At 39.8% G+C, this 13643-nt stretch overlaps 1 protein-coding gene and 1 pseudogene across 1 annotated transcript in view; both read right to left on the bottom strand.

The window, feature by feature from the left end:
- The window catches only part of NUP210L (nucleoporin 210 like), a 106049-nt gene that overhangs the window by 15720 nt on the left and 76686 nt on the right, over nucleotides 1–13643 (bottom strand). Inside the window, 14 exon segments of the mRNA XM_087442798.1 lie at nucleotides 608–783; nucleotides 1679–1853; nucleotides 2701–2792; nucleotides 3758–3916; nucleotides 7036–7167; nucleotides 7256–7336; nucleotides 7712–7891; nucleotides 8264–8326; nucleotides 9594–9726; nucleotides 10347–10474; nucleotides 10814–10942; nucleotides 12203–12304; nucleotides 12615–12719; nucleotides 12932–13020. Coding sequence (XP_087298924.1) covers nucleotides 608–783; nucleotides 1679–1853; nucleotides 2701–2792; nucleotides 3758–3916; nucleotides 7036–7167; nucleotides 7256–7336; nucleotides 7712–7891; nucleotides 8264–8326; nucleotides 9594–9726; nucleotides 10347–10474; nucleotides 10814–10942; nucleotides 12203–12304; nucleotides 12615–12719; nucleotides 12932–13020 — 1744 coding nt within the window.
- On the bottom strand, nucleotides 5964–6134 carry LOC101399408 (cytochrome b-c1 complex subunit 10 pseudogene; annotated as a pseudogene).

The following is a 13643-nucleotide window of genomic DNA, read 5'->3' as shown; positions in this document are numbered from 1 at the left end:
GGGATCAGATCTATTACCTTCATATATATAGTGCCCAGTAAGGAATTTTTTTTTTTTTTGAGGAAGATTGGCCCTGAGCTAACATCTGTTGCCAATCTTCCTCTTTTTTTTTTTTTTTCCTCCCCAAAGCCCCAGTACATAGTTGTATATCTTAGCTGTAGGTCCTTCTACTTCTTCTATGTGGGATGCCGCCCCAGCATGGCTCGATGAGCAGTGAGCAGGTCTATGCCCAGGATCCGAACCGGCAAACCCTGGGCCGCCGAAGCCGAATGAGCAAACCCAACTACTATGCCACCAGGCTGGCCCAGGAATTTTTTTTTAATGAAAAATTTTTTTCCAGTGTGCTTTATTTTTTATAATAATACTCCAGTTAGCTCCCTATGGGAGCTTTCTGTGAACTAGGACTTGACAGATTCAAAACATCCTAAAATTTTTCTTCATTGAACAACTAATACCATTCTGGTCTTTTCCCCATCTTAATAAAAGAAATAAAGATCAGATTCCAAGTGCAGGACATGGGAGGAATTTACTGGAACTGCTATATTATACTAGTCTAATCTGCAAGATTTCTACCACAGTATCAACACCACTCCTTTGACTTCCATACCTGTTCAGAGCCAGGTAAAGCTGGGTATTGTGTGTGTGGAATTTCTCTCCAATGCTATTATAAAACTGAACAATGAAGGTCAGAGACATGCCCAAGGGAAAGGCTGATAGGGTCCTTCCTTGGGCTGTGTAGAGCTTGGGTTGGCTGCTCACTTGCAGGTATGTCACTGGTGCTACCTGTGGAAGACAAAAACCCACTGGTACAGTAAAGGATGTGTTGGAGAGGAGCTGTGACCATATTCTGAGATTTATAATCAATGATAAAAATGGTGTTCCTCTTTCATAGGAAATAGCTCTTGATTTGAGATGACTTAAATCAGAGTGAAAAAGAAATATGACAGTATAGGAAATGGCTTTTTAATTATTAAAGCTGTGGGAATGTAAAGAGAAGCTGGAGCTTTTTGAGGAAAGGACTGCAATTCATCTATTTTGTGCAGTTTTAATATTTGTTGTTAAATAATAGATCATTTATCAAGAATACCACAGATTGTGTTTTCACACTGTAAGAGATAAGCTATGATACAGTAAGACAAGTCCAGCTTTGAATCCTAGCTTCATCATTTCATCACTTCATTTAACTATTCTAGGGCTCAGATTTCTTATCAGTTTGATAAAGATAATAATGCCTACCTTATAGGGTTTTTGTGGTAGTTAAAAGGGATAATATACATAAAAGGGCCAACATAGAGGCTAGAATATACCAGATGTTTAATGCCTAAAAATTTTTTTGTGTGTTAGACTAACTTACTTCTAAGGTCTCTTCTAATTTTTAATTTTTTTTATTCTAATAACAAAGCCTAATTTTGATAGTAACAGTTCTACACTTCTCCCACACCAACGCTTTTGCCAAAGCTGCTCAGAAGACAGTCACACCAATTTGAGGCTAATCACTTTTATAACAAGGACTCTAAAGTCCACTTTAATTTGGTGGTTTATAACCATACAAGATTGTCCTCTTATCCTACAGTTCATTTCTGACTTCCAGAGAAGTTTCTAGTTCTTGAAAAAGGAAATCTGCCTCTTAAAGCCATGATATTCCTTTTATTTTTTTTGAGTAAGTCCCTGAACTCACCTGAACCCCAGTTATGGTTGTTTGGTTGACTCCAAAAGGTTCTATAGAAGTGACTTCCAACACGGCAGTACCTGCAATGGAACCAGCTTTCAGGAGCCCTTCACCATCCTCCTCAATGACAGATGAATTAGGGAAACACTTGAGAACACGGGAACTCACAAAGGCGGCCCCTTCCCTAGGGAACAAATGGAGCAAGTGGCGTCTCTTGGGGGCTCTGACCAGAAAGAAAGGAGTAGAGGTTGCCAGGATCACTGTTAGAAGCTGTGCTCTGAAGAAACTGCTTGCCATTCTCCATGTGGTGTGCTTATTTGTTCCTCAGGTAAAAGTTTGCCTTTGGATTATGTTTGTCTCTTTAAAAGTCAAATCCTATTACACAATTATCATTAAAAAATTATTCGGCCAAAAGAATTGAAAACAGGTATTCAAATACTTGTATATGAATGTTCATAGCAGCACTATTCACAATAGCTAAAAGGTGAAAACAACCCAAATGTCCATCAGCTGATGAATGGATAAATAAAATGTGTTATATCCATACAATGGAATATTATTCAGTCATAAAAAGGAATGAAGTACTGATACATGCTACAACATGGACAAACCTTAAAAACATTATCTAACTGAAAGAAGCAACACAAAAGGTCACATATTATATGATTCCACTTATATGAAATATCTAGAATAGTTAAATTCATAGAGACAGCTGATCAGTGGTTGCCAGGGACTGAGAGGAAGGGAGAAGGAGGAATGACTGCTGAATGGATTTGGGTCTCCTTTAGTGGTAAAGGAAATGTTTTGGAACTAGCTAGAGGCGATGGTTGCATAATACTGTGAATGTACTAAATGCCACTGAATTGTACACTTTAAAATAGTTAGTTTTATGGTATGTGAATTTCACCTCAACTAAAAAAAAATTATTTGTGGGTTAGAAAAATCCCCTAGAAGGCAATAGTTCTTTCCATGTGCAATGTTTTACTGAGGGTAAAGTTGGAACCTGGCCTGCTCTTCTCCATTCTTCTTACCTGTTGGTATGGAGTTTGAGCTGAGAATTCATGGGCATCAGAATTTGCTTAGGTTGGCACTCTGGGTAGAAAAGTTGGAGTTTTTCAAACACCTATAATGAGAAAATAATGTTTTTCTAATTTCTGGAAAAGACAAATGATGACCTGTACTCACATATGGACAACTACAAATCAAGTCTGCCTAACTTCAATTTAGCCTACTGTTCCACAGGACTCCTTTCCAAAATGAGCCAGGCACTTAAAACAAACCTAGATATTCTAGAATATATAATCTAATAGTGGCCCTGCTTCTGACTACAAGGGACTGGGCATGTGACAGAGTTTACACTTACCACATCCTCTGTATTATTTAGATATTAGGTATAAAATAATTTTGAAATTTCTAATTTTAGGTCTGTTAACCTGAAAAGACATTTGAGAACAAAGAACCTATAATATTAAATTAGTAAGGGACACCCATTCAGTGACTCCTGGTAAAGTGTTCTTTTCTCTACCCCTCACTGAATCAGAGAACCAAAGCCAAAATAAAGGAGAAAAAAAGAACAAGAGAAAAAATCAGTCCCATATTCAGAGGTAGAGAAACTTATTTGCCCCATATGAATGATAAATTTTCTTTTGAATTCTAAAAACAATAGGGCCATTTAGCTTTCAGCCTGAGAACATCTATAGAAATTATTCATACTCTTATATCTTACCAGAAATTAGGATTAGATTTCATTCTACCTGTGAATATAGCTAAGTGGACTGTATCATAATATCTGTGTTAGGCAAAACGATTCAGAAATTCATCCCTCTTTAGTTATTATGGTGTTCATATCCTGTGTTCATTGTGTAGGGTGCTGAGGGGAGTGCATGTACTATAGTTTCTAATGTCAATTAATTGCCTCTAATGCCTAGAGGCAATTAGCAGGAATGACAAAGATCTAGAAACCTATAAACCTGTTCGAGGGATCCCTCTAGCAATTTCTCTATCAGGACTAAGCTCTTCATGGATGATAAGAGACTATAAACACCTCCTTGATATAAAAAAACAAGATTTAGGCTTTTGGAACCTTACCAGGATCTGAACTTCATCAGACAGGTCCAACAAATTCCCCTCAAACTGCCCAGAGGAACTGTTCATACAGCGGACAGAGACTTTGATACTAGTCCGGCCAGCTGCCTTTGTGTGGACAACCATGACAAAGTTATTCTCTGCTGGGAGCTGTAGAAAAACCTAGACAGTGAGGGGATGGATTAAGAAATATTCATGAATAAACACTGTGCCCTTCTCTCTTTGCTGTAACAATAAGGACAATGTATCTTGGAAATCTAGAAGCTCTCTAGAAGAACTAGAGTTCCAGGGATTATTTTCATAGTTATTTCTTTCCATATTCCCAGCAACATAGTCACCCCTGGAGTAAACCTCTGTTTGCAGTGCTCAATGAATTCTGGCAATCTGGTAAGCTTCTTATGCTATCTTGAAGACAATTCACTGATAGGAGAATAGAAATGAAGGAAGGAGTTTGTAAAATGGGTTCAGATGGTAGAACTTGAGATGGGAGAGAAGGGAGACAATCTACTCCTGGAGTTCAGAGTGGTAGCAAGGAAGATGAGGACAAGAAAGGGAAGCCCCTATTTTAGGACTACGTTAAAACTGGGTGACCGTCTCCCCACTTGCTTCACTCACCATTCTAGTCTAGACTGGATAAGGATTAGACCTGGACAAATTTCTGGTAATAGGGAAGGCAGAGCCAACACTAAGGCAAATGTTGAAGTAGACAACTGCCTACCTTTTCGGCACTCATTTCATGTCCTATCTCCCCTGCCTTCTTGCTGTCCAGAGTCCTCAAGACCTTCCTTCCAGCTCTCTTGACTCACATAGAGTCCCAAGTTCCAAAATCACCTTTCCCTCCTCCCCTACATAAAAATCCCCATTTCTTTTGTAGAATCTCAACAGATCTCACTCAGTTGTCTGGAAGAAAGTCTTATGCTAAAGAACAAGTGGTTTATAATTGTTTAATCCAAGCGAATCTCTAAATGGTGACATCACAGTGCAGGAAATCTACCGTGTGGGGCATTGGAGACCTTTCTATTGCCTATTTCATCACCCAGTTTGCCTACGCAGGGTCTGAGGCAGAAAATCTCTGTATAGCTCTCAATCATTTCTTCTGCTAGAGAAAAGAGTGATGCTTTAAATTAGAAAATTGGGGGCTGGCCCCGTGGCTTAGCGGTTAAGCGCACGCACTCTGCCACTGGCGGCCCGGGTTTGGATCCCGGGTGTGCACTGATGCACTGCTTCTCTGGCCATGCTGAGGCCGCGTCCCACATACAGCAACTAGAAGGATGTGCAACTATGACATACAACTATCTACTGGGGCTTTGGCGGCGGGGGGAGAGGAGGATTGGCAATAGATGTTAGCTCAGAGCCAGTCTTCCTCAGCAAAAAGAGGAGGATTAGCATGGATGTTAGCTCAGGGCTGGTCTTCCTCAAAGAAAAAAAAAAAAAAGAAAATTGGAGGAAGGGAGAAGTAGAACAGACACTAAGGCAGAGGCCATCCCCTGCTTTCACAAAATCCCTATTTGCTATTCAAGAAAAAAAGCCAAATTCCTCCGCGGAACTCGACCAAACTAAGTACAGTTCCATCGCTCCTCAGTTCCAAGTATAACCAGGCTCTGGGAAGCCCAGGACGGTAGAAGACCCACCCACCAGAGTTTCCCTAGATTATAGATCTAGGGACATTTTGAGAAAGATTGCAAATAGATTTTTTACTTTTTCCAGACTTCTCCTACTTTTCTTTTTAGCTGGCTCCAGAAATACCCTACTAATTCTAGCTCCTGTAACTCCTCTGTTCTCTCCCAAGGTCTAATTCTTTGTTCTTGAGGGCACTGAGTTGTGACCTACTGGGTACCTTGGCCCCAGGTTCCTTCTTCCTAAGGTAAAGCCCATACCTAGGCGGCTGCCACTGTCGCCACACGACCTTGAGTGGGTTCCATCAAACTGATGATCAGGTAACAATGTTGTGAATTAGTAAAGTTAGTCTGTAGCATCCACTTTTCTTTTCTTTCTTTCTTTTTTTTTCTTTTTCCTTTTCAGGTTTCAGAGTAAGGTTTAATGCTATGTATATTAAATCATCAAAGCTATTTTCAGTAACATAAAGACTTAGATTGCATTGTGGCTTTCCTCCACGTCCATCCTAAGGGCTTCGGCTATTCCAGATGCAGCAGGTGTTGAAATGGGAGGAGCCAGCACCACCAAAGGGAACCATGGAGGAGCAGTTTAATTAATCGTCTTTCTTGAGTTTGCCATTGATATAAGGCACTCAGTCCAGAATCAGCTGCCAGTTGATGGCCCATACCAGCCGCATGGCACCCACAGCACGTCACATACTCACGGTGGGCATCCAGTTCTTCCCCAGCTCCCAGTACCTTGGGCCGAGAAATGTGTTCAACATCCACCTTTCTTACTGTTAATGTCAACTGCCCATCATGCAGCACAAACATGATTATTAATATAATTGTATCTGAACATGTTAAAAGACTATATGACATATTTAAACTCTATGTATATACACCTTACGTTCATAATGTGTTACTCTTGTAACATAGTCATCTGCTTACAAATACAACAAATGCAATATTAAAGGAAACATTGCTTTTGAGAGTTCTTTCCAGCAAAGTATATTAAAAATCATATCGCATTATCTGAGTACTCAAATTGGGATTCTTTTTTTTTTTTTTTTGTGAGGAAGATCAGCCCTGAGCTAACATCTGCCAATCCTCTTTTTTGCTGAGGAAGACTGGCCCTGGGCTAACATCCATGCCCACCTTCCTCCACTTTATATGGGACACCACCACATCATAGCTCGACAAGCAGTGCGTCAGTGCGCGCCCGGGATCCGAACCAGCGAATCCTGGGCTGCCGCAGCAGAGCGCGTGCACCCAACCGCTTGCGCCACCAGGCTGGCCCCCAAATTGGAATTCTTCATATGATTTTCAGGTTTCCAGTGTTCACAGAAAAATAGGAAAAGGAGATAAGTAATAATATTGTGTAGTTTAGAAAGTGAGTCGTGGGGACCACCAGGTAGCGTAGTGGTTAAGTGCGTGCGCTCCTCTGCGGCGGCCCGGGGTTCGGACCTCCGGCGCGCACCAACACACTGCTTGTCAAGCCATGCTGTGGCAGGGTCCCATATAAAGCAGAGGAAGATGGGCACGGATGTTAGCCCAGGGCCAGTCTTCCTCAGCAAAAAGAGGAGGATAAAAAAAGAAAGTGAGTCAGTCTAAAACTTATGCTGAAATAAAATAAATTTAATATCAAGATCCTGAAGGTAATATAATAAACAGAAAAATTCATACCTCTGAATGCCTGGGCACTAGATCCAACACATCGCTTTTGCTCATGGACCAGTGGAATGTGAGCCCAGGGTTGGCATTGCTGAAGGAGAAAGGGGTCTGGGTACTGGTCACTCCCATGACATAAACTGGCATCTGAAAAGAAAAAGTAGTTTTGTGCTATATATACTGCCCAGCTGGCATTATCAAAATAATGAACGCAGAACAGAGTCATCATACTGACCTCAGTAGCTGTGACGAGTCGAGTTGTAGCCGCAAGGATCCTAACAGCCCTTAGCTGCACCACTTCAATCTGCACTTCATCCTGCTCAACAGAGTGGAGAGCAAGCTTAGGCTAAGAGGGAGTGTCTGCCCGGTGGACAGAGGGCTTATGATAACTAGTTGGTTTGTTGTTTTGTTTGGGGCATTCAACAAAAAAACATACCATAGATATGTTTGTTTTTGTTCTTTACACGATTCCTTAAGGATAGGGACTATGTCTTATAACAATGCCAAGTACTCTGTGGGTTTTTCACTAAAGATTATATGTTTCCCACGCCTGGTTAAGAGCATGCCAGATGAGGGCACTAAAGTGTTCTCCTGGGCTGCTGACACTCTCCTCATTACTACTCCTTCCCCCACCTCCCAATATGGTTCCCAGAAGGAAGAGTAGAAGCAGAGCAGAAAAAAGAAACAATACCTGGGAAAACACAATGACTTTGCCAGTATCTTCATTTACTGTCTCGATGGTGCCATGGACCACAGCTGTGCCAACCACCTTCCCTGTAACTTGCCCCCTCCTATTAACAACAGCCACGGTCTGGTTACTGATGGAGAAGTGAATGATAGATTGGGGCTGGGGGCCACCTTCAGACATTACCTGGAATTTAAACATACCATTGAATGCCTGGAACATGGGTAGAAGTCACATCTCTTTTCCCAACATTTTGTCCAAGGCTGACTTCTTCATTTTCTCCCACTTCCCAACCAGCACATCCCATATCAACTCAATGCAGACGAAATGGAAATGCTACAAATGATCCTTGAGATTGCAAGAGGTAGTTTATATCACGTTCATCATGGAATAGGGAAAATACTAATTTTCTTCTTTATCAGATCTTGTTGTACTTGGCTGGGAATAGACAAGAGGAGGCCAGTAAGAAGAAGTGTGTGTGTATATATGTGTGCTGGGATGGGGTGGAGGTAGAATGAAGAGAAAGGGTAAATCTTATTTTTCTGTCTTTAAGATCACCTGCATCATGTTAGTTGGAATTAGTGTCATTTTCTCTGGAACAAGTCTGAATGGAGGAAACACCTTGAAGGAAAAAACCAAAAGGACAACAGTGACTAGAGTTGATTTCATAACAAATGATCATGCAGCTTATTCTAAGGAAAAAAATCCTAATTATGTAAAATGAAGTTATACACAAAGACATGTAGTTTATTTTATTTATTAATATAAATTTTATTTATAATAGCAAAAAATTATAAATTACTTAAATGAGAATGCTTAAATAAGTTATTATATACCCACTCACTGGAATATAAGTGGCCGTTAAAATTATGTTTACAATTATTTTTCTTTTTCACTTTTTTCAAACATATATAAAAGTAGAGAGAACAGTATAAAGAACTCTCAGGTACCTATTACCTAGCTTCAACAATTATCAACACATGGCCAACAATTAGCTTTTAATGACATAAGAAAATACTTTTGATATAAGATTAAGATGAAAAAAGCAGTATGATTCATCTATGTTAAAATATGCATAGGGAAAAAAAGTGAAGGACATACACTGAAATCTTTTTTTTTTTTTTTTTGTGAGGAAGATCAGCCCTGAGCTAACAGCCATGCCAATCCTCCTCTTTTTGCCGAGGAAGGCGGGCCCTGAGCTAACATCTGTGCCCATCTTCCTCCACTTGACGTGGGATGCCGCCACAGCATGGCCTGATAAGCAGTGCATTGGTGCACGCCTGGGATCCGAACCTGGGCTGCCAGCAGCGGAGCATGCGCACTTAACCGCTACGCCACGGGGCCGGCCTCTGAAATCTTTTTTTTTTTTTTTTTGGTGAGGAAGATTGGCCCTGAGCTAACATCTGTTGCCAGTCCTCCTCTTTTTACTTGAGGAAGACTGGCCCTGAGCTAATATCTGTGCCCCTCTTCCTCTATTTTGTATGTGGGACGCTACCACAGCATGGCTTGATGAGCGGTGTGTAGGTCCGCACCCAGGATCCGAATCTGCAAACCCCTGGCCACCAAAGTGGAGTGCGCAAACTTAACCACTACACCACCGGGCTGGCCCCCGGAAATCTTAATAATAGTTGCCTCTAAGTAGTGGAATTAAAGGTGATTTTCATTATGCATCTTTACATTTTTTTGTGCTTTCCAAACTTTCTACAAGAAGTGTATTACTTTCATACAGAAAAACAAAAACCAAAAACAAATTATGTATTGCTGCAAGAGTTAGACAACTATCATTTTTTTCAGTCAAATTATTTTCAACTTGTGCAAACTAAACAGAAAAAGATAAATAATGCTAAATAACATGAAGTATGAACTTGGGATGAGATAATTTCCTTACTTCAATTGCCTGAGGAGCTGATGTGAATTTTCTCCCCATCTTGTCCCTGGCAATGGCCACAAGTGTGGATTGCCCAATAGTGACAGCTCGAAGGATATAATTTTCAGAATATTCGTCCTGTTCCTCCATTAGCCTGCAAAGACCCATGTGTTTTTAAGTGAGAAAGATTTGGTTTTAAGAGTGGCCAGTTATGCATTTTTCTAAGATGCTAAACGTTTTCTGCTCATTTTAACTTTAGTTACAGGGAACTGCCAGAAAATAAATTTCCAGGGTCAAGACAAAGTTCATGGCAATGGCAGGAAGCTCCTGAAGGGCAAAAATTTGTTCTAAGGCTCCAAAAGAATAAGGGCAATGTAAACATAGACTGGCAAAATTGCAAATACTAAACTGCCTTGGAATTCTCATATTTCCCCTTTCACAGAGGGGAATACCAGTGCCTCTGCTTCCAAATAGATTTTCGAAGGTCCTCTAGCCTGAAGCACCCTCAAATGATATCATCCAAGGAGAAGTTTCATAAAATGAAAATATTAATGAGACACATGATTATAGCCCCAAAACAAGACATCTGATGATCTGGAAGAGGTATTTTGTAGAGAACTGAATATAGGAAGAGAGTATGGGCTGAAAGGTACTGTGACAAAAAAGTGAAGAAGAAAATCTGCAATAACCTAAGAGAGAGCTGACTAGGCTACCAGGAGGGAGATTCTCATAATATTAAGCGTGGAGAGAAAGAAGTATTGAAATGGTACTCACGTCAGGGTGACGATGGCAGAAGCCAACTGTAGCTTGAGCTCCATGTTTCTGAAGTATTTATTTCGGAATGGGCGTTTGGAAGAGCCAAGAACCCTCACGGTTACTAACACAGTTTTACCTATTTCAACCTAGTAGTTAAAAAAAAAAAAAAGGTAATTTTAGTAGAGGTGTCTCATTCACCAAGGACAGTCTCTTAGAGGGTGGCAAACTTTTTTTTCGTGCTAGATGTTCCTAGTCAGCCTTTGATCAAATAAGCCTAATCTATGTGTACTATTTTAAGTTGTTCTTTAACATTCTATTTTCTTTATCATGTGTAATGTTGGAATGTTGTTCTTTAAGGGAAAGTATTTCCATTACCAAAGGTCCTGGTATACACACACAGCAGCTGACCAGAGACTATGTTAAGTGATACTAGATAGTGAGAACAAGGCCTGCTTCATTTATGAGATAAAGCAAACTTCTCTCACCTTATCAATCAGATCAAGCTCCAGCTCTTGTATGTCTGACACCCTGAGGTGAGCCATTGCTGGACCCAAGGAAGCCAAGCACAGATCATAGATCTCCAAGGTGAGAAATCCAGGATGTACAGGAACTAACTAGAAGGAAGAAGATGGTAGCTGGGTAGAGAAGCTTTTTTTTTTTTTTTTTTTTGTGAGGAGGACTAGCCCTGAGCTAATATCTGATGCCAATCCTCCCCCTTTTTTTTTTCTTGAGGAAGATTGGCCCTGAGCTAACATCTGTGCCCATCTTCCTCTACTTTATATGGGACGCCGCCACAGCATGGCTTAACAAGCGGTGCGCCCGTGCGCGCCTGGGCTACGAACCTGCGAACCCCAGGCCGCCGAAGTGGAGCGCACACACTTAACCGCTTGCGCCACCAGGCCAGCCCCGTAGCTGGGTAGAGAAGGAAACGTGGTCCAAGCTTAATCATAGCAACTATTTTCATTGAAAGTGGAAAATACAGTATCTTACTGCCTTTGTGATGGGAACTCTGAGAAATCACATTACATGTTTTAGGCATAGCACAATATGTACCCTTAATGTGATGTTTCAGTTAACGGCAAAATATGTACCCTTAACAAATATTAACTGATAAAGAGTAGAATTTAAGTTGATTGAATTCAAGCAGAATCCAACATACACATCCAGCTTCTTAATTATCAAGGATAATTAAGGGCAAGGATTTCATGAAGAAAATCAAGAGCATTTATGTTGCAATCACCAGTAGAGGAGGAAAGCACAGGGTGGACTGATACTTTGTTTTTCCTTCTTATATTACAGCTCCTGCACAACAGCATGTTTTTGCACATAGTCCATCAATCTCCCCTTTTAAAAACAAACACTATGACTAAGGTAAGTTAAATTCCTTTGAGCTCTTAGAAAGAAAGGAAATATATACATATGTTAATGTAAGGTATTATTTTATTGCTACAAGTCAACTAAAAGCAAATCTCTTGCCATATTGACTATGGAGTCTAATATTTTGAGTTGTCATATCCTGGCTGAAAACACCATACACTCAGGTTATAAAGTCAGTCATACATCTAAGTATCCATACAGTTCTGTGCATTGAAATTTATAGAAACGGACCTTCATTTAACAGAAATTTTATAATTAGATGTCTCCTACACTGTCTCAGTTCAACCAGAACCAAAAATTGCCCAGTATTGTAGCTAGTTACAGAAAAAAAACCTCTCATTTTTTGGTTGAAAAATCTATGTAGGTTAAAAAAAGAAAAAGAAGCAAATGTTACTTTTGTAACCAGTTTGAGACACAGAATGGAATTTTTCCAATCATTCTCCTAAGAATGAGTTTCGACAGGAGACCATCAATCTGAGAATATTTTTAGAACTCACCTGGACAGAGCTTTCTGCTTCCATGTAAGTAATAGTGACAATGTCCTGCTCACTGCTGTTGACTAAAAAATAACCAGATCCTTCCACAAGGCTAAATATTTCCTATGGAAAAATCAAACAAACAATATTCCATTCCCTTTGGTTTATAAATAATTCAAAGAAAATAACTTCTACCTACCTAAGAAAGAGTATGGGATTAAAAGACTAAGGCCAACGGACCAAAGACAAAATATGATTATTAAAATATAACTCCTAAAAATATTGCAGCTAATTATTATCTATGCATTATATATGTGTATCAGTGATTTTCAACACATAAGTGAACTTTTTTATTGTTATACTGTTAATTTTAATAACCTAGTACTCTCCCCTCCAATATGATTCCATTTAACTAGACCCATATAGCTTCTACCTTCACATCAGGGTGGTTATAGATGGTGGCATTCTCAGGCAATACAGTTACATCATCCACGAGGAGCAGCTCCACGGCTGCAGATCTGGGCAAGTTGGGAAGTTCCTAGAAATGTAATAAGAACCACAAAGGTGAATATAAACTTTTAATTCCTCAGCTCAGTGAGAGAAGATTCCAGTGCTCTTTCAAGTGCAAAGATAACAGAATCACAGAGATGTGTAGTTCTCAGATTTACATCAGTTATAAACAATTTTTAAAGAAGAGCCTTAAATTTCAATTATTTAATTTACATTTCTTCTATAACAAGCTCCACTTACCTTTGGACTTTTCTTCTCTGAATAGCCCACAAAATTAACTCCAATGAGTACAGTCCCTTTTAACTGATGTACTTTAAGGATCTGATGACCTGGAGATATGTAGAAAAATACCCTGTGAGAAACAATAACATGTAGAACACAAAAGTGTCTCCAGAAAACCAAATTCTGCCCTAATTTTTTCCAAATAGTGATTTATTGCAGAAGAAAAAATCACTGAATGGGGAAATACACAAGAAACAAAACACTGGGTTTTTGTGCTGACTCTGCCATTATATTTCTGTGTGACCCTGGGCAACTCCGGTCGCCATCGAGGAAGCTTTGCTGCAGAGTCTTCAGGCTGGGGTTGCAGAAATAGGAGAGGGGGTGGGGGTCCAAGTAAGAGAATTCAAAATCCTTCAATCAGCTTAGATGTGTGCACATCATTATCACATACACTTCAGGGTAAATCAGAGGAAATCTGATGATTTCCACTTTATTTCTCAGTTCCTTTATTAAATGAGGGATTGGGCCAGGCAAAATCTAAAATTCTTTCCCTATTGGTCTGTGAGTCCAAAAACAGGCTGACAACAGGGTATGGGGAAATTTTTCTTTGATTTAAAAATGGGAGTGAGAATAAAGTGACAGTACTTTGGAAGTTTTCACTCTTTTAAACTGTTTTGTACATGTAGATATCTCAGTCCCTTATTCAAAAATTTTAAATGGCTATTCCTTA

Source organism: Ceratotherium simum, chromosome 2, assembly GCF_057802395.1.
Source record: "Ceratotherium simum simum isolate JZ-2026a chromosome 2, ASM5780239v1, whole genome shotgun sequence".
Classification (NCBI taxonomy): domain Eukaryota; kingdom Metazoa; phylum Chordata; class Mammalia; order Perissodactyla; family Rhinocerotidae; genus Ceratotherium; species Ceratotherium simum.
This window is presented reverse-complemented; position numbering and strand designations above follow the sequence as displayed.